This window comes from Bicyclus anynana, chromosome 7, assembly GCF_947172395.1.
Source record: "Bicyclus anynana chromosome 7, ilBicAnyn1.1, whole genome shotgun sequence".
Taxonomy (NCBI): Eukaryota; Metazoa; Arthropoda; class Insecta; order Lepidoptera; family Nymphalidae; genus Bicyclus; species Bicyclus anynana.
This window is the reverse complement of record NC_069089.1, coordinates 13,019,764-13,046,223: the sequence shown is the minus strand read 5'-3', so window position 1 is coordinate 13,046,223 and position 26,460 is coordinate 13,019,764. Positions and strand designations below refer to the sequence as shown.

At 37.3% G+C, this 26,460-nt stretch overlaps 2 protein-coding genes across 9 annotated transcripts in view; one reads left to right on the top strand and one right to left on the bottom strand.

Annotated features, from left to right (window-relative positions):
* The first annotated feature begins 25 nt into the window (after positions 1-25).
* Positions 26-8,713, top strand: LOC112055039 (E3 ubiquitin-protein ligase MARCHF3). Its single transcript, XM_024095019.2, has 6 exons — positions 26-535; positions 1,785-1,906; positions 2,759-2,903; positions 5,497-5,617; positions 7,695-8,007; positions 8,373-8,713. Exons 1-6 carry the CDS (start codon positions 334-336, stop codon positions 8,571-8,573), a joined length of 1,104 nt encoding a protein of 367 aa, XP_023950787.1. The 5' UTR covers positions 26-333; the 3' UTR covers positions 8,574-8,713.
* Positions 8,714-17,670: 8,957 nt separating this feature from the next.
* Positions 17,671-26,460, bottom strand: part of LOC112055306 (PDZ and LIM domain protein 3) — a 32,887-nt gene continuing 24,097 nt past the window's right edge. For 5 of the 8 annotated variants that reach the window (XM_024095374.2, XM_024095366.2, XM_024095412.2 and 2 more), the window contains 7 exons: positions 25,079-25,225; positions 23,142-23,186; positions 22,212-22,300; positions 21,495-21,536; positions 20,938-21,070; positions 20,523-20,582; positions 17,671-19,575 (listed from right to left, as the gene is read on the bottom strand). In XM_024095374.2, coding sequence (XP_023951142.1) covers positions 19,489-19,575; positions 20,523-20,582; positions 20,938-21,070; positions 21,495-21,536; positions 22,212-22,300; positions 23,142-23,186; positions 25,079-25,225 — 603 coding nt within the window. In that variant the 3' untranslated portion in view covers positions 17,671-19,488. The remainder of the gene's footprint in view (positions 19,576-20,522; positions 20,583-20,937; positions 21,071-21,494; positions 21,537-22,211; positions 22,301-23,141; positions 23,187-25,078; positions 25,226-26,460) is intronic. The other 3 variants (XM_024095395.2, XM_024095381.2, XM_052882543.1) reach the window with 3 other exon arrangements.

Below are 26,460 nucleotides of genomic sequence, written 5' to 3'. Positions count from 1 at the left end.
GAGCCAAAAGCCTAATTAAAAAAAAAACTTTATCATCTGTCTCGACGAGAAGTATAGCTGTTACCTATTGATGTTTTCTTTTCAATTTTCATTCATCGTTTCATTTTAATGAGTGTGAATATATAATAATTAAATATAAAACAATTAATATTTTTGGAAAACGTGACGAGTATATTTCCGTTTCTTCTTCAGTTGAGAAACATTGTGAATGAGACAGCCATGTTTCGAATGTTCATACTTATTCTTCCAGCTTTCGAAGATATGACGATCATATATAATGCTTTTTGTTGAATAATAAAGATTATGATGCAGCATTGAGTGATTTGTTCCATAATGCCGGTTCAGCAAATAAACGTGAAGAACTCTTCAGACATTGAAAGTTGGGAATGGGGCGGCGGATGTGGCAGGGAAGCAGTGCGCGCAGGGTCCGGCAGCAGTCAGACCTCGTGCTCCAACTCCAGCGGGGACATTTGTCGAATATGCCACTGCGAAAGCGAAGTACACAATCCCTTACTAGCGCCCTGCTATTGTTCTGGTGAGTACATACCCCATCTGGCCACTTAGACATATTGCTTTTGCAGTATCTAACTATATTACGAAAATGTAGTCTATTACGCCATAGAATATTCTATGAATTACTATTATTATGTATATTTCACAATCAGCTGATCATTGTTTATGTAATAATTATTATTAATCTACTGAGCAGATCATGTTTATTTATATTACACACACAACATTCCTCTGCATAAATTATACTGTCTGGTATTATTTTATCAAAAGGTGAAGGATGATCGGAAATAATAAATTATTATGCATATGACCTAGTAAAGGAGAAATATTTTTGTATTTTGTTTAATGTTAAAGTTAATAGACACAAGGATAAATGAAATGGTAAATTTGATTTTAAGAAACAAAATGAAATCTGTGTAATATCTATATGTGTAATATGTGTAAGATTATATAAAACAATTAAAATGAGTGAATAGTGAATAATTGATTTATTTTGCTATTCTCAATGAAAACCAACCAATCCAAGCAACACAAACCCCAAATTGACAAAATCCTCTATTTTTTTCTGTTAGAACTGGGCAATGTTTTAACTTGTCACTAAGAACAACAAATAATTCAAGCAATCATTTATAATGAACTTAATCCTAACAACACCTGTTTCTATCTGCTAGTAATAAATATTTTGGAAGCATTTAGTACGCAGTTCATACCATAGCCATGTAATATTTACTAATATGAGTATCCAAAAGCTTTCTTTGCTTGAACATGCTAATCTCAAGAACTATCGGTACAATTAAAAAAAATCTTTCACTGTTAGGTAGCCCATTTATCGAGGAAGGCTATAGGCTATATATTAACCCCGTATTCCTATGGGAACGAGAACCATGCAAGTGAAACCTCAGTGTCAGCTAGTTCAATAATAAAAGCTATATAATAGTCATTTAAACTGCGATAGCCCAGTGGATATAACCTCTGCCTTCGATTCCAGAGGGTGTGGGTTCGAATCTGGTCCGGGGCATGCACCTCCAACTTTTCAGTTGTGTGCATTTTAAGAAATTAAATATCACGTGTCTCAATCAGTGAAGGAAAACATCGTGAGGAAACCTGCATACCAGAGAATTGCCTTAATTCTCTGCGTGTGTGAAGTCTGCCAATCCGCATTGGGCCAGCATGGTGGACTATTGGCCTAACCCCTCTCATTCTGAGAGGAGACTCAAGCTCAGCAGTGAGCCGAATATGGGTTGATGACGTAATAGTCATTTTGTCCGCAGGAAGCCTCAAGTATGTCCATCAGAGTTGTCTACAGCAGTGGCTAACAGCTTCTGAAACCAGATCCTGTGAACTATGCAAATTTAATTTTATTATGCACACAAAAATAAAACCATTCAGCGAGGTAAGTCACAATGTTGCTCATTTAGTACTAGATAAAAGTTTTTAAAATAAAAATTTACATTTGAAGGATAGCAAGATATTCTATATTTATAAGTTGAGGACTTGTGTGTGTGGTATTTTTAGTACTTTACCTCCTTATAATATTAGTATAGATTCCACTGGAATTATTGCAATTTCTGGGACAAAAGTGTCCTTTGTCTATGTCCAGATGCAAGCTATCTCCATGCCAAATTTAATTGAAAAATAAAATTGTTAAAAAAAATATAATAAACTGACATGCATTAGAGCAGCTTATTGACAGTGCCGGATTAAGGTAACTTGATGCCCTAAACAACCTTCCCCTGAGGGCCCCCCTTAAGTATTGTAGTTACAAAAAAAATATTACAAAAATAATACTAACATATTGTATGTAACATATTCAACTACCACCATTAAATCATGACATAAGTTGTCTTTTCAATACTGCTTGTAAAGTAAGCCTAATTGAAATAAATAAAATTTGAATTTGAATTTGTAGGTAGAATGTTTTGTCCCTCCTGTCCTTATCCCATGCTAGATCTGGTCTGGACAACATGATTTAACGTTTGTTGGACTTTCCGGAGGATTTGGAGTTTGGAGAGTGGCCCGCACCGGCCACTAAACGCCGAAACACGCCACTCGCGTGATTCCGCACCCCTCTCTGTTAAAATTGGATGTATCCAATAACTACGGCCGTGCGTGTAATACGAGCCGTGATAGCCCAGTGAATATGACCTCTGCCTCCGATTCCGGAGGGTGTGGGTTCGAAACCGGTCCGGGGCATGCACCTCCAACTTCTGATGATGATGATGCTGACGTGGATGTTTGGCGGCAGTGGCGCCTGCTGGAGATGTCGGGCGTGGAGCGGCGGCGGCTGTGCTGCGCGGTGCTGTTCCACTGCGTGGCGGCGCTGTGCGTCATGTGGTCGCTGTTCGTGCTCATCGAGCGGGCCGTGGAGGAGGTCAACAGGGGACTCATTGGTAATTTTTATTCTTTACAAGTTACTTTTAGTTAGTCTTAGATGGAAGCGGGCTAACTTGTAAGGAGAAGGATGAAAATCCAATCCCTTTTCGGTTTCTACACTACATCGTACCAGGATGCTAAATCGCTTGGCGGTACGTCTTCGCCGGTAGGGTGGTAACTAGCCATGGCCAAAGCCTCCTACCAGCCAGACCTGGACCAATTAAGAATCATATTCATAATAATCTCAAATGGCTCAACCGGGGATTGAACCCAGGACCTCCATTTTGAAATTCACCGCGCATACCACTGCGTCAAAAGTTCATGCTTAAAGATGCCTGTTCCTCCTCGGGATCCATCTGCATTAAAAATTCTAAATTCATTTAATTCAAATAGGCTTATTTTACTATTTGTAAAGACTCCATCACGGGTTCTGAAGGCAGGTTCTGCCGAGAAGAGCCAGTAAGAAACTCAACATACATACTTGTAAATCACTCAATCCAACAGTGAAAACTGCATGAAAATCCGTTCAGTAGTATCCTGTTACTTTTACAAAATTGCTTTACTATTAGCATACTCTTTATTTAATAAACTGTCATCATCCCTGTTGTGACCAATGGGCGTAGTGTTAAGGAATTCCTTGACGATCGATCAACACTCATGTTGTTCTCCCTGCCTAGCCAAATTTGGTGAGATAGTGCGAAAGCCGCTTTGGATACCTGTTTTAATATAGAACTTGCTGCAGTTCTAGAGGCCAAGGTCTTTAAGCAAGTTGCAGAGATATTATGCTGGTAATCCTCTCGCACCTACTTCTACGACATACAGACTAACCAAATAGCCATTTTTAGTTTGATCGATTTATTAGTGAAAACCGTATGGAAATCCGTTCAGTGGTATGGAGGTTATCGCGATCAGACACAGACGCGGCGGAGGACTTTGTTTTATAATTTTTATTTAATACAATGACGACACCCGTTGTCACCGTTTGCGGAAAATTCTGTTTTTTTATATCCCGCGGGAACCATCGGGGTTAAAGGCAGCATATATGTTGCTCAATAACCTCCTCTATATTCCAGTCGAAGTCCCATTTAAATTGGCCCAGCTGTTCCAAAGATTAGCTCAGACAAACATACAGTAAAAACGACAACTCATTTGTGTCTACACAGTATTGTGTAAATTTTATTGATCTGTATTGATTAGCGGCGTGTTACCGTTCGCATGATATACTGCGAACCATAGTTTTTTCCGAGATAACAAGCAGACAAAAATTAAAAAATCTTAATATGGTGTAAATAAATAAGCACTTGAAAAAACATTTATTTTGAATAAAAGCAAACAGTTATTTTATATAGATAGATAATATCTCTAAGATCTGTTGAAGAGTTGTTGAAAGCTTTTTGTCAATTAAGTCAATGTTTTTTAAACATTAGGGACAAAAAGTGTGATAGATTCGCGTGTTTCTACTTTTTGCACTTCCGTCTGCGTTTTTCACTTCTGGCATGATTTCGCAATTACCTACTTGCGTTACAGAGTACCTACCTATAGCTTGGACATTTTAAAAGGTGACTTAAATTACCTTATCTTGAAACTATGCACTTTAGATTAATGCCATATTTGCTCTCAGAACAGTATCTATACTATAATATTATAAAGCTGAAGAGTTTGTTTGTTTGTTTTATAGAACGCGCTAATCTCAGGAACTACTGGTCCGATTTGAAAAATTCTTTCAGTGTTAGATAGCCCATTTATCGAGGAAGGCTATAGGCTATATTATTATCCCCACAATGGGAAAGGGAACCATGCGGATGAAACCGCGCGGCGTCAGTTAGTTAGCTAATATTACTATTGGTAGTGTTTAAAAGTTTAAAAATTATTTTATAATAAGTAGCAATGAACACATAAGAGGGAGCTTCAAGGTCGCAAAAATAGCTGAAAAAGCAAAAGAGTCCAGGCTGAGATGGTACGGTCATGTGATGCGAAGACCAGATGACCATGTCGTAAAAAAGTGCCTTTCCATGGATACTAAGAAGCGGGGAAAAGGAAGACCACCAACAACGTGGTTAACGAAGTTCCGTAACGACCTGAAAGATAAGGGCATGACAGATGATGACGCAAAGGAGCGTAAATGGCGCCATATGATTGGGAAAGCCGACCCCGTATAGACGGGAAAAGGCGAGGCCCAAGAAGAAGAAGTAGCATAATTTTCTTAGGTTCCATATCTAAATGTATACCAATATTCATAAAAATCGGTTTAACAGTTTAGCTGTAAAAACGTAACTTACACACACATTGAGTGACTTTTGAAATTAAAGTATTAGTATAGCTTTATTACTCTTGAGTGATTTATTTCATAGATTAGTTTGAACAAGCACACAGATTATGTTCAATAATATGCAGTATATGTGTTAATCCAGGTTATAAAGGTGTGCCAAATTTAATTTAAATCCCTTCGGCTTTGATTATACATAAATATCCAAACATATAAGAAAACACCTTTCAAATTTTAATATTTTTACCTGGACTTATAGAGACATTCGGTTCCTATAGTTTTCTTATTTCATTTTGTATTGATACATGTTGTGTTGTGTTGTTTACAGTTGTGTTCTGTTTTAGCGTGGCCTTTCTGGACGAAGTTGGTGGTGGTGGCGGTGGGGTTCACTGGCGGCGCCGTGTTCATGTACATCCAGTGCCGCCAGTACTTGCACCTCTGCAACCGCTGGAGGGCGCACAACAGGTAACACTGACGGAGCTGGTGGTGGCGGGGGGGTTCACGGGCGGCGCCGTGTTCATGTACATCCAGTGCCGCCAGTACTTGCACCTCTGCAACCGCTGGAGGGCGCACAACAGGTAACACTGACGGAGCTGGTGGTGGCGGGGGGGTTCACGGGCGGCGCCGTGTTCATGTACATCCAGTGCCGCCAGTACTTGCACCTCTGCAACCGCTGGAGGGCGCACAACAGGTAACACTGACGGAGCTGGTGGTGGCGGGGGGGTTCACGGGCGGCGCCGTGTTCATGTACATCCAGTGCCGCCAGTACTTGCACCTCTGCAACCGCTGGAGGGCGCACAACAGGTAACACTGACGGAGCTGGTGGTGGCGGGGGGTTCACGGGCGGCGCCGTGTTCATGTACATCCAGTGCCGCCAGTACTTGCACCTCTGCAACCGCTGGAGGGCGCACAACAGGTAACACTGACGGAGCTGGTGGTGGCGGGGGGGTTCACGGGCGGCGCCGTGTTCATGTACATCCAGTGCCGCCAGTACTTGCACCTCTGCAACCGCTGGAGGGCGCACAACAGGTAACACTGACGGAGCTAGTGGTGGCGGGGGGGTTCACGGGCGGCGCCGTGTTCATGTACATCCAGTGCCGCCAGTACTTGCACCTCTGCAACCGCTGGAGGGCGCACAACAGGTAACACTGACGGAGCTGGTGGTGGCGGGGGGGTTCACGGGCGGCGCCGTGTTCATGTACATCCAGTGCCGCCAGTACTTGCACCTCTGCAACCGCTGGAGGGCGCACAACAGGTAACACTGACGGAGCTGGTGGTGGCGGGGGGGGGGTTCACCTTTAAACCTGCATACCAGAGAATTTTCACTATTCTCTATGTGTGTGAAGTCTGCCAACCTGCATTGGGACAGCATGGTGGACTATGCGCCTAATTCCACTCTCTGGGAGGAGACTTGTGACCGTGAGCCGAATATGGGTTGTCAATGATGATGATGATGATGATGATGATGATGATGATGATGAGTAAATCCAGTGCCACCCAGTGGCCAGTAGCTTGCACAAGATTTTAGAGAGTAACTATAGTCTGGCAAGTTCGTTGATAACACTCTCATGATATGCGGGCGAAAGGGGGAACGACTGCGCGGATGTGAAATTGTGCATCGATTTTTCATTCATCGCTACACGCCCCCTGGCTCGCGCCGAACATCGGGAGTTTACGAACGAAGTTGCCATGCTATAATGGGTTGTTTCGAGATATGTTTCAGTGTTCAGGCAATATCTACTAAGCAATCTCAGGTTGTCAACCTGTAAGTGGGTCTTTAAGCCCAATGATTAATGTGTATTGATATTTCTTTTGTTTTCAAGAATAATCAACCCAAGGTTGTCAAACTTTTAAGTGGGTCGGCTGATAAGGTGAAAATGTGTATAGAAATATTTTCCATCTTTGTAAACAGACTTAATTTATATATGATTCATATATCGGTTATATTTTATTTATCTTTTGTTATCTGTCAATGTTGTTTATACAGAACTTTGCATTGAAATATTTTTCTTTTGTCGTTTCTTTAAATATTCCTCCATGTTTATTTAATCACATGATGTTATGGAAACAAATCGTCTAAAAATAAAAAAAGATGATCTGATAATAATTAAACAAATTGTGAAAATAATTTTCAAAATCGGTTTTGTAGATCCAAAGTCTTAAGAGATTATCGCCTACAACCTCACAAACACACAAACTTTTCCATTTATAATCTATAGGTACTAATATTATAAAGAGGTAAAGTTTGTGGTATTGTAGGTGGCATATCTGAATCTACTGAACCAATTTTGAAAATTCTTTTGCCACTAGTAAGCCACGTCACTTGTACATAGCATAGGCTATATTTTAATCCCCTTATTCGGTGGGTGTCGGATAGTATTAGTATAGATTAGTATAAGAGTCCGTGATCTTAAAAATGTTTGAAATTTAAAGAAAACAGTTTTACTTATTGTGAGAGCATAAGCCGACAAACTTCCAACATTTTACTGAGGAAAGTTTGACCATCCCAGGTTTCGCTGTAATTAGTAAATCGTGTTTACAGGATACTGCTGATACAGAACGCCCCGGAGAAGATACCGATAAGCGGCTCGCCCCCGCTGCGCAGCAAGCGGCGCGAGCGCAGCACGCGCGGGCAAGTGGTCGCCAACATCGAGCCGCCGCCGCCGCCCGTCGACTACAGCGTGGAGGACGAGAGCGGCGGCTTCGAAGCCTACCGCGCCAACCCGCTCCGCCGCCTGTCCGCGCTCGCGCCGCGCGCCGAGCCGCCCGCTGCGCGCCGCGCCTCCGACACGCGCCTGTCCGCGCCCGCGCCCGCGCCCGCTCCCGCGCACGCGCACGTCAGCCCGCCGGCAGAGGTACGTGAACGTAGCATTGAGTACGAGCAGGTGGCACTTCGAGGCGTACGTTATATATTGAAAAAAGGACACAAACAAACTAAATAACAAAATGTTCCTATGAAATATTAAATGAAAAATCAGTGTTTATAATATAGATATTTATAAGTCATTTGGTCGTTGTATAAGACAACTTAACAGGTTATCAGACTCATTTTCGAATATGAATATCGTGTGCATTTTATTCTGACAGACGCAGGTCATTTAACAGTGATTAAGAGCCCACGACGTATACCTAACTTATGGCCTCTGCCCAGCGCACACGTCCCCCGACGCCCCCACACCAACGAACTCGGCAAGCTACAGTGTACTGTTTGTTGTGTCAGACGGCGGCGGGCGGCGTGTACCACATCAACGTGGACCCGCTGGAGGCCGACATCCGCTCGCTGCTGGCGCTGGAGGCGCGGCGGCAGGCGCGGGCGGCGCGCTCGCTGCCCAACCTGCGCGCCTCGTGCGAGTCGCTGCTGCCCGCGCCCGCGCCCGCTCCCGCGCCCGCGCCCGCCGCGCCTGCGCCGCCGCCCTCCTGAGGCCGCGCCGGCCTCACGCTCTACCCCGACGACACGGTTTACTAGCGAACCGGCCCGCGCTCCGTGCGCTGCGGGGCCTACGAGATCGCCACCAAGTTATAGTGCGGCGCGCTCGAGACGGACGTGTGAGTGTTCCCTCGCCGCGAGTGAGACGTTGGCAGGTACGAGTGGTGCGCTCGATGCTTTTGTACTGACGCCTGTAGCTGATCCATTAGTTCGTCGCCTGGGCTTGCTCTGGCTTGTGGCGACACGTCGCCTAGTCGTTACAATGAACTTGTTTGAGTCATTCGAGACATACATAATATTAAATATGTGGTCACTTTCAAATATGTAGGTAATAAATGTTTTGAGATTTTAATTTTACGAGTGACAAAATAGTTACTTTGGAAGGTTACAATTTCATAATAATATAATATCTAAGTGTTCTTTCCTTGAACATTAAGTAATAATACAAATAGTAGTCACATTGTGAAGTAATTGTCATTTACCAATATAATATCCGTACACATTATGTAAGTGAATCAACATGACTTTGCCAATATTGTTAGAATAAATTATTATCTTTACATTAGTTCTAACTTCACACTTAATATAGGATGGTGCAGATCTTGATAATACACACAAATGTTATAGCTTGGCAAATTCGTTCGTAACACGCCCGATGGTCCGCGCGGGCCGGGGAGTAGCGATGCTCCACGCGCACGACTTCATACCCGCACAGTCCTTCCCCCCGTCGCTCGCATATCATGGGAGTGTCATCAACGAACTTGCCAAGCTATAGTAAAATATGGGGTTTACGACTATTACAAATGATATTGACTTTATTGTGGTCATTATCGAATTTTGAGATATGATCTGATGTGAAACTTGTTTGATTCAGGCATAAAACTATTACTCTATACTAATGACGGCCTCCGTGGGGCGCATTATGCGCGATGGATTACAAAACGGAGGTCCTGGGTTCGATCCCCGGCTGGGCACGTTGAGATTTTCTTAATTGGTCCAGGTCTGGCTGGTGGGAGGCTTCGGCTGTGGCTAGTAACCACCCTACCGGTAAAGACGTACCGCGTAAGCGATTTAGCGTTCCAGTACGATGCCGTGTAGAAACCGAAAGGGGTGTGGATTTTCATGCTCCTCCTTACAAGTTAGCCCGCTTCCATCTAAGACTACATCATCACTTACCATCAGGTGAGATTGTAGTCAAGGGCTAACTTGTAAATAATAATAAAAAAAAAATATTTAGAGGTAAAGTTTGTGGTGTTCTTGGGAGTAATCTTTGGAACTACAGAACAGGTTTTGAAAATTCTTTTACCACTAGAAAGCCACATTACTTGTGAGTGTCATAGGCTATATTATATCTCCGTATTCTGACGGGAACGGGATCTACACTGGTGAGACCGCGGGATGTCAGCTTCTCTGTTAGAAGCATAACCAAAGTGCTACTGTGTGTCCAGGCCAATCTAAAATCCAACAAATTCTTCAAAATAATATTTCCGCACTCTGTTTTGTTACAACTTTACAGAAGTCTAAATGCTGCATGATAATTTAATAAATAAAGTTCAAAATACTATATGAATAAATGCTTTTAAATTGCGACAACTCTATCTGAATATTGTAATGTAGTTTTAGATGTTTATGTTTTCCCATGTATTAACTTATTTGGAACATCTTCTAGATACATACAAATACATGCAATACGATTATAAACAAACGAAAATTTTTAAACTCCTAATTAATAAAATCCCATTTTAATTTTTTTATTTGTTCTGAACTAACGAAAGGATTTTATATTTTTCGTTTATTGGTGACTGATATTGTTTTTGAGTTACTGGCACGCACTGTTTATTGTAGATATAACTTTATTTCTTATTGTTATGGTATTGGTATATTATGGAGAATTAATCATTCCTCATGTCAGATATACTGTAGAACTTATGCCTGTCTTCAACTGATTTTGCCACGAGATAATTGCCTACGTTTGTCGTACTTATCGTTATAATATCTTTCTACCCGTCGCAATAAAAAAGACAGCGATAGTTTCGATTTCACCGTTATTGGTCGGCAATTATTATCTCTCTCTCTCGTCACGAAATGTGTCGTTATCGCGAGGCGTGGTGGTATATTTTTGTCTGTCAAAGGATATCTGCATTATCCAAAACAAAAGAGAATCTAGCTAACTAAAACTTAAATATTTCCTTAGTTTCTTAACATTAATTTTGGTATATCTAATTATATTTAAACTTAAGTCCTTTGTTGTATTAAAAAATCTCAAGGATGGTCACATAAGTTAAGCTTATTTTATGTTACTGAAAAGTATGTTTTATTTGATGATAGAAAAAATTTAAACTATTTAATTTGTGCTTTTGCAATTGGATAGTCTAGTCTTCATTGCCATGCCTTGTTTATTTACATCGATTGGTAACTACTTAAAGCTTACTAGAAAAAAAAAATCAAATGTATATTATAATATGTATTGACAAGTATGGGTGAACCCTTAGATTATATATGAACCCTTTACTTGAGTCCTCCATCGCTCGGGAGCAAAATACGCGACAGACTTTTTCATTTTATATTTATTATTTAATTCCATACCGTTACATCCATTCTCATTCGTTAATTACGATAATTTATTATTTGTTCGTGAATTTGAATCTTAAATATTTTCGTTTTGCTTATTTTTCTAACCTAGTTTAATTATACGCACGCTGTGGCACGCACCAATATATTCTTACCTACAAGGATGTTGGATTTATCCTAATAAATGAAAAATGAAATGAAATTAAATAGAAAGAACTTTCCAATCAAACTCCTCTATATTCTTGGATCTGCTACATTTTTTTCTTCCACTTATCTTCAATTTAATGGGTTTCTTCCAGCTTATTATTTTGTTTATTTTATTCTATTCAAAGGAGATCATTCATTTTGGGCCCTTTTTGAAAGTGCCGGCCAACGAAAAAAAATGACACGAATCGTTAGAACTAATCACTTGAAGTAATAGCTAATATGGCATAAAAGTTGTCAGGTGGCTCTGAACCAAATTATACAGGTTTGATGATTCGTAATTTCCATACATTTTGTCAACTTTTAAAAGTGCCCGCTAAGAAAAAAAAAACTAGAAATACAATCTTTGTGCGATACTAACTATTGCTCCAAATAGGCAGTTCTAACAATACGTATCAGTTTTTTTCTTGGCGGGCACTTTTAAAAATAGACAAAATGTATGGAAATAATGAATCTTCGAACCTGTATAACTTGGTTCAGAGCCCTCCTTCAACTTTTATGCCATTAACTATTGCTCCAAATGGCTAATTCTAACGAGTCGTGCCATTTTTTATTGTTGGCCGGCACTTTAAAAAAAGAGCCCAGAAATGTATGGAGCGTGAATGATCTCCTTTAAACTATTATTTCTAGTATGTATGCATGTAGGTATTAGTTTCCCAAAGGCTTCAAAGGTTGTAAATTATGCAGTATATTAATGTTTCATATTTGTGTTTCAATCATATGTACAGACTAATGTGTGTAAAATTCATACTATTTTATTTTCAACTACTTTATATTCATATTTATAAAAAAAAATAAACATATGTCTCATTGTAATGTTCACACAAAGTAAATTTTAGATTTACTATGTCATTTGATGACTAAGTTATGTGGTTTGTCTGTATTTCAGGAAATTTGAATGATGTTATCAATTGGTTGTTGATTCATCGAATGCACCAAAGAAACAAACTAAATATTATGACGAATATCGTTTCATGTAATGAGCCACAAATTATTTATAATGAGCCGTCCTGATTAATTGGAGTCATTGGTTGGTGTTAATTATGTTGTGTTTTATTAACCCCCGATGCAAAAACAGGGGTGTTATAAGTTTTATCTGTCTGTCTGTCTGTCTGTCAGTCTATGTTTGGGACTATAGATCCCGGACGGATGAAGCGATTTCAGTTTAGTTTTTTTGTATGAAAGGTGACTTACGGGCAAGTGTTCTTAGACATGTTTGATGAAAATCGGTTGAGTCGTTTAAAAGTTGTGGAGGTTGAAAGTGGGGAAGAATAACCGAATGTCTGAAAATACACTCGAGTGGGGTCTCAAATGAAAGTGCACTGAAAAAGAATATTGTAGACTTCGGGGATTTCTGTAAATTTTCAATTTTATGTTATAATATTTATTAATTTTATTTTGCTTTTGCCTACATAATTATCTCCATCTTCCTTATTATTTCGTTTGTTATTCATTATATATTGCTTGCTGTTTTATGCTACGATGTCTAAGTTCCTATATATTAGTTTTTTACGTGTCGGCTTTGAAAATATTAGATTCACTTCTTAATAAAGTTGTAAAACAGTAATGTATAAAATATGACTAAAAAAGAGGTAAAAAATTAAAGGAATACTTTTGGAATTGTACAACCTAACCAAGACATACTAACTTAACAAGAATATCTTTTCTGCAGACAATGATAAGACATATAAAAATTATCTTACAATAATATGTATATAATGCATGCCTCTAGACTAATTTAAGTAGAACTTGATAGCTTTCCAAGCTTCAATGATACTCTTTCCAACATATTAATATATAAGTAATTAATTCACAAACATTGTTATGACATCGCTCAATGCATTTCAACATCATCAACGGAATATTGCATCTATCAGATGATACGAATAGAAGCAATATTTGTGTAGTAAACAAATTGAGCTCTTTTAATAAAAGGACGCACAATCATGTAAAAAATTTCACTTAAAAACTGGCCAATATTGCTTTGACAGTTTTAGAATTATTGGTAAATATAGTCCAATATTCAATAAAATCCCAAATTCAGAGTCTACTTGAATTGAGTGCCAATAAGTTGTGTTTGGCACTCATTGAGTGGGGACGTTTTTTGGTCGCTGATTGTGCATCCACTTTTTAATAGAGATTGATGAGTAAACACCAACGAGAAAGGAATGTAATCACATACATTAACAATCAAAATACTTGTACTCAACATTATGCTAGTTGACACTTTTTTAAAAGGGTCTTAAATTGTTCATTTTTGTTGTACTACATTGGAAATAAAATATCCTATTTTTTCGAGACTTGAAAGGAAAAACAGCGGGACTTCTAACAAAGTGGAACAGAATGTGATCACGTACTAGGGTTGCCAACCGTAATATAATATATATTGTTGTACTATATTTCGAATCTGCGTACTATCTGTTGAAGAAATACATAGTACGCAAAAATACTATATTTTCGACAATGAAATGTAATAAATATAATTTTCATTTTAAAATTTTATGAACGTTACCTTTTGACATATTATGCAATAGCGTCTTGTCTATCTTACTGAGTTCCAAATATTAAACGAACAAATCAGAAAAAAAGCTTTTGGTTTTCAAAATTAAAAAAAAATCTAATGTAAAAGAAGCATAATTATGACACTCTTATTTCAGACAAATAAATCTTAAAATCCAACAATAATAAATAAATATTGAAAATAAATGTAGATTTTTTGCATATTACATAAATTACTACAATTTATTTAAGCGTTCTTTTTTTATAGCTAAATCTGAAAAATACTATATATTTCTGAAAACATGTTTGCAACTCTATCTAGTACCTAGGTCATAGTAGAAATTTGATGACTGGTTGAGTCTTAGGTGTTGTTAAACCCTAATATCTACTTTAAGTCCCTGCTACAGCTATCTTCAAAAACCATTATAAAACAGTGCGTAATAGACTGTATGATATATTTCCATTATGATTAATCTATGTTGTGATTTTCCACCACCATTATAAATTAATACAGACGTATATTCTATGTTGTTTATATATATTTAACCAATAACTCGTGTTTATCTAGATAGTTGTTAAAAATTAAACATCGCTTCTATCGTGTCTGTAGTTAGATAGATAGTTATCATAGATTTGACATTTGGTGCTAAAGAATTCGTGAACTGCTCTTAATTGTAGAGGTGTAACATTGAAACAAGTTAACGAAAAAAATGTAATTATTATAAACATTGACATATATTGATATAAGGCTTGTTTGAATTATAATTTAAAAAATAAAACAGAAATCTTCATTTGAAAGTTAGTCCTATTTAAAATCTTGACTCATAATTATTCTTTTTTTTTAATGAAAAAAAGGTTCTGTTATTGTAAAAAATGCAGAGTTGGAAGTTTAAATAGTCGCAAACTTCTTTTGCAGAGTTTCGTTACATCTCTACGCTGAATTTATTAATTCTCAATTGAATAAAGAGTTATTAAAACCGTGTAAATATTATTTCATGTTGCTGTACATTTCTCTCTATAATAGGCCGAAAATTATTCTTTAACAATCTAACATTATAATATGCCTACTTAGTTTCTTAAAACTCGAATAACATTGTAATAATAGGTATCTATAACCGTCGTGTTGACAATATATAAATAGTGTAAATAATAATGAATTACTTATTAATAAATTTCTTTCAATTTGAATGCATATCTTAAATTAATTATGCTGTATAATGTATATTATTATTTAAATATTTTACCGTAAAATTTATCCAGACATTGAGGCCGATGTTTTAATGTTAAGTCCCATTATATTATGTGATAATTAAAATTTGTATCTAAACTAATGTGTCCCAAAAATTAACATCACTGACAACTTGTATATGTGTGCACGCTAGTAGCTATTAATTAGAACCTCAGACCAATTATAAAAAGACCTGTATTGCACTCATAGTCACGAACAAAATTGTCTGTCATTTTCTGAAGAAAACGAGCTTAGATTTGGTATATATCTTATACTAAACTAGAAGTTTTTGCCCGTTTTTTACGCAATCACTTACACAAAAAGGTGTTTTTACGGAGCTCTTTAACCGACGAACACGATTACATCTATTTAACATCGATACTATAGAGACAGTTTCTATAATCGCATTGGATCGTTGATCATATACTTTGACAGAAAAGTAACGTCTAGCGAGGCAGGTCCTATACAATAATTGGTCTGAGATTAGAGCATTATTTTGATCTTTTGTTTTCATCTTTTTGAAGTCAGAAGTTACATCAATTTATTTCAAAACGACGATTATGCCTCTTTGTATCGGTTATGCAGTTCAATAACGTGGAAGTGTAATATATTTTTATTAATAGACGTAATAAAAAAGATCTCACGCTTAAAAAATCAAAAGAAAATAACATTGGGACTTCTGAGGGTCGTTATATTTATGTGCGCGCCGTTATAGTTGCATTAATATCAATTAATATTAATTGTAATACGCAAATAAACATGCTCATATTAAAAAATACCTAATTTGAAATGAATATCGCCTGCCCTAATATTTGTTATACATTTTGCATGATTATATTTGTTTTATCACAATGTAGTATATGAATTCTTCTTTATCTTTGTAAATTGAGATTTTGGCCCTTGATTTGATTTTGCCACTGAATAGTATACGATGACGATTGACTTACAGGCTCTACAACATCGAGCATCCTTAATATTTTTTCCACTCCATTTCCATTTGGATTCTAAAAAAACATGCACAATTATACTATTGATATATTGACAGTAAAGTAGGGTAAATCGTACGCACTAACGGCCGTTTTCAATAACCGATCTATCCGCCATTTCGCTTACTAAAGTTAAGAAAATCTATCTTTCTGTTCTTATCTGCTTTTCAATAACCTACTGACAGATAGTTTGACTATGTAAAGATAGTTTGACTGTTACTGATAATCGAGGATAGCTATCTATCCGTAATCTTTTATTGAAAACGGCCGTAAGCACATACTGTAACGCTTAGGGATTTAGACAGTGAAAAAAATATCGAAACCATACGCATAAACAATATTATGATATTATTTCATTGCCCACATCCCTAAGCACTCTGCAAACCAATATTACCGGGCTATGAGCCTACGACTAAGGCAACCATACTTTATTGGCAATATTGTATGTGCGGAGTTGTTTGTCAGAAAAACCGACAAAGTGACGATTACGCTCGATCGTCAGAGGTCATGGGAAATAGTAGGCGATTATGGTCTGTCTACATGCTTCAGCAGGCAAATTCACTAACTTGTGAGTGTATTTTAGTTGACATACCTATTACCTATACGTAATTGAGATTCTGTGTCATCCGGTAACTACTGACAACCCTTCGTGGATATAATACAGTAGGTAAATTTCAAATTTTACATGTTTATTTTAATAGGTTGTTAATAAAGACCAAATTAGTGAATAGGCCAGCAAATCTTTGTAAAGCAGCCATTAGTCTTGCGATTAGTTGATCGTCTTGATCTACTAAAAAATGCTGTAACTATTTATTGTATGAAATGTTTAAGTGCGTTTTTATTAGTTATTTTAATTGTATCTTGTTATGTTACATTCGCTTATTGTGTATTGAAGCGACATCGCGCAAGAGGCCCCCATGTCTGTATATTGTGATATATGTTGATAAGTGTTTTCTTTTGCTCAAAATTTAATTTCACCCTTTGATCTGTGTACTTATCGTTCATGAAATTTGTAAGACTGTATTTTATTTTGTTATGTAAAATTGTTAATTCCAGGTTATGAATATAATATAGTTATTTTGAGAAACAAGTCTATTATTTAATACAAATTGTCCAGGGGTTGAATGTAACACGAGAATGTGTCAGTGTTTGAACATCCCTACCTTATACCTAACCTGTATTGATTGTTACTTGAAAGTATTTGTCTACTATATCCACCTTTTGATAACCATTGATAGGTAATTAATAATGTATTCTATAATAATGTATACTCTCTTGTATATAGATTTCATTCATTATGTGCATATAAGACTTCAGTCTCTTTGAGCAACAGCAGTACTTTAACTCCTCTCGAATTAAAAAAAATCAACTATGAAATTAATATTACAATGAAATATTCTCATGCACATTGTGATTAAATTGAAATAACATTTAATTACAATGAATCACCCTATTGAATAATATTAGATGTGGGGTGAAGACTTGTTATTGTCACGTGACATGGCGTCTATGGAGTGTTAAACTATAAAAATTTGAACTAAGCGAACGTTCAAATTTCAAACAATTTCAAGTTATAGTAAGTAGGTATATTAAAATAAAACAATTATATTATTAAATAAAAATAAATAATTTTATTCAAAAATTGATCGAATCTCATTCTCGTGTTCACGACCTGAGCTCGGGTCGACGTGACTAGACTGTACACTCAACATTTCTTATATCAACAATAGTGTATACGTAATATTTCTGTACACAAACAGATAATAATTAATACTTAGTAATAATAGTTACTTCGCTACTTAACGTATAAATAAATAATATCGCTAATACTCGAGTATTAGAAAATTCACCGAAAAATAACATCACACATTAGGATCATTAGATCGTTCATCAGGGATGAGCAATGATATGTAGCCAGGAATGTGAAACCTACCAATATTCATCTCTATAACTTAGTTCATTCTGTATTCTGTTCATATAGTATAACGGCCGTTTTCAATAACCTATCCAAGATTACGGATAGATAGCTATCCTCGATTATCAGTAACGGTCAAACTATCTTTACATAGTGAAACTATCTGTCAGTAGGTTATTGAAAAGCAGATAGGAACAGAAAGATAGATTTTCTTAACTTTAGTAAGCGAAATGGCGGATAGATAGGTTATTGAAAACGGCCGTAAGTCAGGTATGGGCAACCTTTGATATGTTGTGGGATAAGTAAATACGTGTGCGGATCGCGTTTAAAACTAGTGTATTTGCAATAGATAGATATTAGACATGAAATATTACATAAGTCACAACAAAAACCACAATTATGAGGCAATAAATCTCTTGTTGTGGCGGCAAATATCAAAGGTTTTCAAACAAATCAGTTGTCGCCCACAGATGGTCTAAGTTATAAGGCGAATCAGTGAGTATCACACATCTCTACATATCTTCGCGCACCCTTGTTGAAAGTCTTAAATAAAATTTGTTAGTCTTTTCGTACACTAACCCCACGTCAGAGCGGTTGCGTTACCGTTAAATACGAAGTGAATACGATCAGTCAGTATGGTAACGCTTCTGTGGCCGCCACATTGTTGAGTTATTAATAATACTCGCGTATTACTAAAACATCGATAGGTCTTCGAACTTTGGTATGAATTTTAAAAATATTTAGGCACGTGATGCCTTTTCTACATGCAAACGAATGCGTTTTGATACAATTTAGAAGTTGAAATACAATACAATTAGAACGACCCGTATACTTAATTTTTTTGTTCCTTAATTCTTCTGGTTCCAATCAAACTTAGTAGCCACAGACTTTTCTGGGTCCATAGCCATGTGGCACGTCGAATCTCTTTCTACAAACGCTAATGCTAAAAAAAAAAAAAAAATGTATGGGAATGACTAACTATCCACAGGTCACGTGATCAGGTTATCGATCGGATCTGTCATTCCCATAAATTTTGTAAGTTTCGTTTACGTTTACGTTTGTAGGAAGAGAATCGATGTGCCATGGGTAATGCCCCGGGCCCGGTGAGGGTGTCGCCGTTATCGCACTTTTAGGACATAGGTATATAAAGTTTTGCGCATTATTATTTTAGGCATTATTTATGCAGATAAAACTACAAAACGAAAATATTAATAAAATTTACTGTAAACAACACATCAAAAACTGCGCGCTGCGACGTTATTTCCAATTTTGGTCACCGGGTCAGAAAAGTTTGTGGCACTATACTTGGAAATTCCAGCCTAAGGTAGTTATTTTCTTAACTTTGTTAATGAAGTAAAAAAACGGATATCAGAAGGGCATTCCAACTGTGAGTATATTAGATTCATACGATATATAAATCTACGACGCAATTATAGCACGCTCTAGAGACGTGCACGTCGCTTGCACGTAGAAAAGGCGTTCTGCAGGCTTAGATTTTGTCTAATACTAGAATTCCGAGTTGCCGAGAACGTTGTACATGAGGCGCTTGAAGGAGTGCGACTGCTGGATGTGCTCCTCCTGGAGCGAGTTCACCTGCAACAGGAAAGAAAACTTTTGGTAAATGTAAGACTTTAAAATATGTACTATACCCTACTCCACTCCTACCCTACTCGATTTATACGGTTTACCAATAAACAAAGTAAAAATGAGGGTATAATTTGCTAGACATTTCACATCTATTATAATTATAATTAACTCTTTCTTAAATTAATGAAAATATCTTCGATTAGTAAGCTTAGAACAATTAGTTATAGTTAAAAACTTTTGAACAATACAAACAATACACAATTAAAAAAAAATAGGTTATGAAATGATATGCGAAGGTAGAAATACCTTCATTTCTAATTTGTTGGATGTTAAACAGTACTAGTACACATCGAGTATAGATTATAGTTTATTGTAAATGGACATCACTGTTGTGCCATAAAGTTACACTGTAATAATTATTTTGTAACGACTTTTTTATAACTCGCATGTCCGAGTTTTTAATTCACCTCTATTTGGATATATAGTACCTAGTAGATATATAGCTGAATTTGACACTGGCACCAGAGAGTTATAAAAACATTATGAGATCAGGTAGCGCAATTCTGTAAATTGATCTCTTATATGATTACCTAAATATAGAGAGAGGCATTTGGATAATTTTTGCAAGACTTGTCTCTTGTTTAACTAAAAATTAAGAACTGCGATTTCTCAACAAATGTACGATTTTAAGTGCTTTTTCATGGCACGGCAGTATACCATTGCGTGTGCTCCATTGATGGCTTAAATCGAAGCCGACTAAAATAAGCCATTTCCTGGCGTTATTACAGACTTAGTTGATGTCCTTGACTTCGTCCGCTTGAAATTCAGGTTTTTCACAAATCACGCGGGAAACATGAATTTTTCTGTGTGAATATTGGTCATGTTAAAAACGCTAACTACACTAACACTACTTTTAAATGATGAATGTTTTAATATTTTTTTTTTTTACTTACGAAGGTCGTCTGTTTTCCTTTTGGTGCCTCCTGTTGTTTGGGTGGAGGCGCTGGCTTTGGCTAGGAGAGAAGAAAAACATCGTAAGAGGAGCGAAATAGTAAATAAGTAATACTAATTATTTATTTGACTAAATTGTTTAAAATAATGTACCTAAACGAAGACCACAATTTCAAAGCCCTCGAACTAGTATAGCAATGCATTTAAAATAGTCGATACCTATCACTAGAGCTCAGTCACACGGATTTAAGTAAATAAATTGGTTCTTCTCACACGTTTTAAAAACTTACAATATGTAAACTGAGGGTAGTCTTTCCTGACTAGTTGGAGGGGAATGGGAATATTGGTCATATTATAAAAGATATGGCAGATATTCTTTTAAATTAAATAAAAAAAAGTATCGTATAGAGTGCGTACCTTGGCGGCGGGCGCCGAGAAGACCTTGGTCTGCGGTGGCTCGGCGACCTCGTGCGCGGGCTCGGTGGCGCCCTCCTGCAGCGCGCGGTACGTCTCGGACTTGGCGGGGTCGTACAGCACTGTGGGCTTGTGGCTGCGGGCCGCGGGCGGTGGGGGGGTTAGTCAGTTAGCGGGCGCAACGTACAGAACGATTAGACTCGTCGCGGGGCGGGGAGTTAGTGCGCGGACAGAGTTTAGTGTTTGTTTTTCAGGAAGGACAGGTCGATAAAAATACTAACATTAATCGTGTAGAAGTAGGCTCTTAAAGTTATGATTATTGATTCAATAATAAATCTACAATTACGCTACTGGCGCCACTGTCGTTTGTGACGGCGAGAGTGGCGCATGAAATGTGACAAACGCATCGGTCGGCTCTTGTTTAGTTTTAGTTGTCGACGCGGTAGATCGATAGATAGTTCGAAAGAGTCGAGAAGATAGCAAAAGTATAAATAAAGAAGCATTAATGCGTCATGTGAGATATGGGCGGCGGTCGGCGGCGTTTCTAGTAAAACACTTGCCTCTTGAGAACGTGCGACGGCCGTCCGTAATAGCCGTTAGAGCTACGCAAGCAAACAAATATTTTATTAAATTACACGGGAACATATTGGTAGGTATATAATATAAATAAATGAGGCGAACACTAGTCGACTTATTTTTATTAGTCAAACGTATATCTAACACCGGGGAATGCAAATTCTCGATGGACCTATTTACAGTGCTAGATTAAAAAAAAATGGAAGATAAAACCATTATTGATAACTGAAGTTTCTAATTTCTATCGATACTATATGAGTAAATGTATCGATCTCAAATTGAGTGCGTTTCTATAGTGAAATTTATGAGTATGTTCGTTTGGCAAACAGCCATGATCTTGAAATTTACCTCTAACGTAAGCGTTGGTTGATTTGACCTTCATAGGTTTCGTGGTGTGTTCTAAATTATACAAATCTAATGTGTTCGAGTAATAATGTTTTATTCCTCAATTTCCGAGGTTCGGTGCCTTTTAAAATATTTTCATACTCTGCTAATAAGGTTTGCATAGAAATATAAACATAAGAAGTATTTTACTTCCTATATATTATTTGTGTTTTTTAATATCAGTCTTTTTCACCAGATGTCGATAGTCAGACAACTGTATTTATATGTAAAGATATATTATGAGGAAATAATAACAAAAAGACTCTTTTATGTTCAGTGCACTTATATTAAATTCAAGAACTTTTCATAATACTTACGGCAGAGGCGAAGTCTGCTGTCTTATCGAATTGGCAATGTTTTGGTCCGAATACAGATTGATGGGGGAGTTGAATTGCTTGTGTACCACCTGAAGTGAAAGATTATTCAGTTACAACAACATGGCTAATAAAAGTAGAGAAATTGTTGTAAAAACAATCATTTTAATCGACTAAAAGTACGCTGAATTAGGGCAACGAATTCAAGAGAAGCCTTAGAGCCTTCGAGCTTTAAGTTATAGATATAGATGGAGATGGGATTCAGAGTATCTTAAACCAGTTACAACCTCATTTTTGTGTGCACCCCAAATTAAATGACGAAGGAAAATTGCAGGTTCCTCTATATTATTTTCAAGCTACTAAACTGAAAACTCAATTGTAATGAGAGGATGCCCGAGGATATATCGGTAGAAGTTAATGTGAGAACATGAAATTAATAAAAAATCAATAATGAGCTTCAAAATTAATAAGTCATCATAATGACACAAATCGTTGCCCGTTTTCAATTAGTTATAATTTACTACGTACATATGCGATAGATAAAATACATATTATCAAACGTGTGTAGCAATAAAAACGATTGTTATAACACACTAATGGAGAAATATGAATAATCATGTATTATACAAGACAAAAGGACATTTTCCATATGAAGGTAATAACACCGATGAAGAAAACAAAATGGCATATAGACACGTGAAATTACGAGTATGAGTGAGGATTCACTGAAATCATTTTGGATTTGTATAACTTGCAACATTGTCTTTGAATCTTTGTCAAATTATTCGTTTTGTATATAATAGTTAACTTTTGTCGTTTCAGTGTATCCTCGAAAGCGAAGATGACAAAGGAATGTCTGGCTTCGTTACAGAAGTTTATGCATCCATGCCAAAGCTGTTCTGTGGAAAGTTTTCACAAAGTTTAATGAACCACCTTATTAGTGTCTTCACCGACTCGCTGCAACACCGATTCAGCCACCTGAGTTTTTATCAAAAATCTATATAATTTGCCAATTTGGAAAGCAATGAATTGAAATATTTGTTCTATTCTCTTTTATCAAATCCAACCTATAAGAGGTTTTGACTGATAAAATGTTTTTTTTTTGTAATTGTGGAATTTTGGTAAAGTGTTGCCAGTGTTGAGTTTTTTGCGAAAGTTCAAATTTATAAGATAACTAACCAATCGATACAAATTGTGGCGTTTTTGTGAAGTCAATGTATGGCATCTGCAATATACGTTCTAACATTTCTCGCTTAGGGGTTTTACCACAAGCTTATTGTCAGAGTACAAAATGTCGAAACATTATAGAATAGCTAAGGATATAAGAGTAATTTGATTTCGATTTAGAAGTAGAGTTGTTTTGTACAGAAAAGTGTGAGACATTGACAACAATACTCAAGCGTGCTCAAATTGTGTGCTAAGTGTCGGTTTAGTATACAAGAGATATAGAGAATCATGAGCTTCAGAGATCTATTACATTTTCTTTAATAAATCCAGAATTATCATGATAAATTGACTTTAGACAATTCAATTATAGACATTTGAAATTGTACATATTTTAAACAAGAATAGAAGAACGCAATTGGCAAGATTGCATCAGTTTGGCAATTAATGCAAAGCTCATGTTTCCTCAAGTCAACAACAGTAAGATAGTTTCTAATGCCAGAAAGTTACGAGTATTTTAGGAAAACAGGCGAAATACTGTGTAGAAAATTTACAATAATTTGCAAACTTTGAATATTCTCTGAGCCACGGCTCGTGTAAGTGATTTAAAAAAAAACGCAATTCTTAAGTATTTATAATCGTGTATCGTCGTTTATCGTTGCTTATGTAAACATCGCAAGAGAATACTCGAGAGATTCTGGGATGTCGTAACAGTCTGGAGCTAAATATTTAAATGCGGTCTTTCAAGAGCTATATATATTTGATTTCCTCACAATTTTCATACTCAGAAGATTTGGTTGTCGAATTTATTCATTTGTTGCTGCAGAATATATGCTGCCAATTATATTATTAGTGTCAGTGGGGGCGTAAGGCTTTTGTGACATTGGCATTCGTTGATGGCTATAGGGGTATATATAGCACCTGAAGGGGTGCTTTGCACCTAATTTTATTAGCTCTAACCCGGGGACCCCAAAGTGTTGCTGTTATTAAAGTTTACTTCCTAACTGAAATTTGGGTATTGGCAATTTTTAACTTCTCGCTAGTATTTTAGCAATTTTTGAGTTCACAGTTGTATGGGTGTTGAAACAATACTTCCTATAATAAAAAATGACACACTGAATCTATGGAAGCTAAAAATATTTATGATGTTATATATGTTACCGGCCAGACCCGATTTCAGGACAAACTAGTTTTGCTTTGGCTAAACTTGATCTTCCTATATAGGATATAGGATTAACTAGCCTAGTCCAAACTAATCTGTCCTAAACCCGATAGGATAAACCAGTTTAGACTAGTCCAAATTATTTTTTCCCAGTATAAATACAACGGATAAACTGGTATGGCCCAGTCTAATTAGATTCCCAATTCAAAGGGGTTTTGTAAGATTTTGCTTTACTCTAGCACTATCACTGTTGGTGCTATTTCTTATTTAAATTAAAGTCTTTCCACGGTTTGTTTGCACCATAGAGTGGTGCCATCTATACTAATATTATAAAGCTGAAGAGTTTGTTTATTTGCTTGATTGAACGCGCTAATCTCAGAAACTACTGGTCCGATTAGAAAAATTATTCCAGTGATAGATAGCCCATTTATCAAGGAAGGCTATAGGCTATATATTATGCCCGTATTCCTTCGAGAACGGGGACCACGCGGGTGAAACCGCGCGGAGTCAGCTAGTTTATTATATAATTGAATAGAAATGGTACCTTTTGCTTCATGAGTGTGTCGCGGTAGTCGTGGTGCGGCGGCGCGCGCATGGCCGGGTTGGGGTGGTGGCGCAGGTAGCTCTCCGTGGGCCCCGGCTCGCGGCGAACCTTCGCGCCCGGCAGCACCAGCGGGGTTGTGCGGTAGGGCTGGTGATGAAAAAACAAGTGTGCTTTTAGACCACACGACCGAAGTAAAACTTCTTTCAAGAATAAAAAATAAAGCGCCATCTATGAGTCATCATCATTAACAGCCGATGGTCATAGGCTTCTTGCATGGACTTCCAAACAAAACGGTCACGAGCCGCGGGTGTCCAGCTGCTCCCTGCAACTGTCCTTGGTCCACCAACACTGCGCTTTCCGATGTGGGGTCGCCATTCCAGCACCTTGGGACCCAAACGTTTATCGGCTCTTCGAACTATGTGGCCTGCTCACTGCCACTTCAGCTTCGCGACTCGCTGAGCTATATCAATGATTTTTTTTTTCTGCGGATCTCCTCATTTCTGATTCGATCACGCAAAGAAACCCCAAGCATAGCTCGCTCCATCGCCCGCTATGAGTAGTATGAATCAAACATAATAGGAGTGGTGTTTTGATACTTTCGGGGGACCGAGGGAGAAAGTTCTCCGCGAAGTTCTCGGGCAAGGAGACGAATGCCTCGAGGACCGTATCCCCGCCAAATTTTACGGGAGGAGAAGACCCACACATCATTGATACTTTTAATTTGGGTTATGGTTAACTTGTCTAAGACACCAGAATACTTCTAAAGCATTGTATTATGTAGAACAACGTTACAATAAACGCCTTATCATCTTTCCTATCCAATGGCCTTATTACACACGATAGCTTTAGAGCTAGTTTACAACTTTAGGACCACCAAGTTTAGGATCAAATAGTTGTAGAGAAGCTATACGGCTATAGGCGCAAACAAATAAAGTTCGCAATACTAAGCTTTAATCGCCCGTGCGATGTAGCGCGCCGTAGCTAATTTTATAGCGAGGCTACTGCATGTGGGTTATGATTGCCGACACCATTTAGATATATTTCTGTGATTATTTTATTTCTCAGCAATTCAGGTCACGGTTATTTCACAAAAATAGTAAAACCTCAATCAGAATCAGCATCAGTAAGCGGGTATGCTTTTGAATAATCAAAACGTTTAAGAAATTTTTAAAGTATGCTTGACTTGGGTAGTAATCTGGTTATGAAATGGCAAAACATTGTCAAATGGTGATAAACAAAAAAGAACCCTGGCTGAGTTTGTTGTGGGCTCTTCTTGAACCAAAGCACGTTTGGAACCTTCGTAATTTTGATTTCAAGTTTTCTATATTGCATAATACTTATTTATGCCACTGTCATGTAATGAGAGCCACTGTAGATAGCAA

Excerpts from the sequence above, each read along its gene's own strand:
- LOC112055039 (XM_024095019.2), top strand. The coding sequence starts at position 334 with ATGCCGGTTCAGCAAATAAACGTGAAGAACTCTTCAGACATTGAAAGT. Across the intron at positions 2,904-5,496 it reads GGTCAACAGGGGACTCATTG|CGTGGCCTTTCTGGACGAAG; the intron begins GTAATTTTTATT and ends GTTCTGTTTTAG. Across the intron at positions 5,618-7,694 it reads CGCTGGAGGGCGCACAACAG|GATACTGCTGATACAGAACG; the intron begins GTAACACTGACG and ends TCGTGTTTACAG.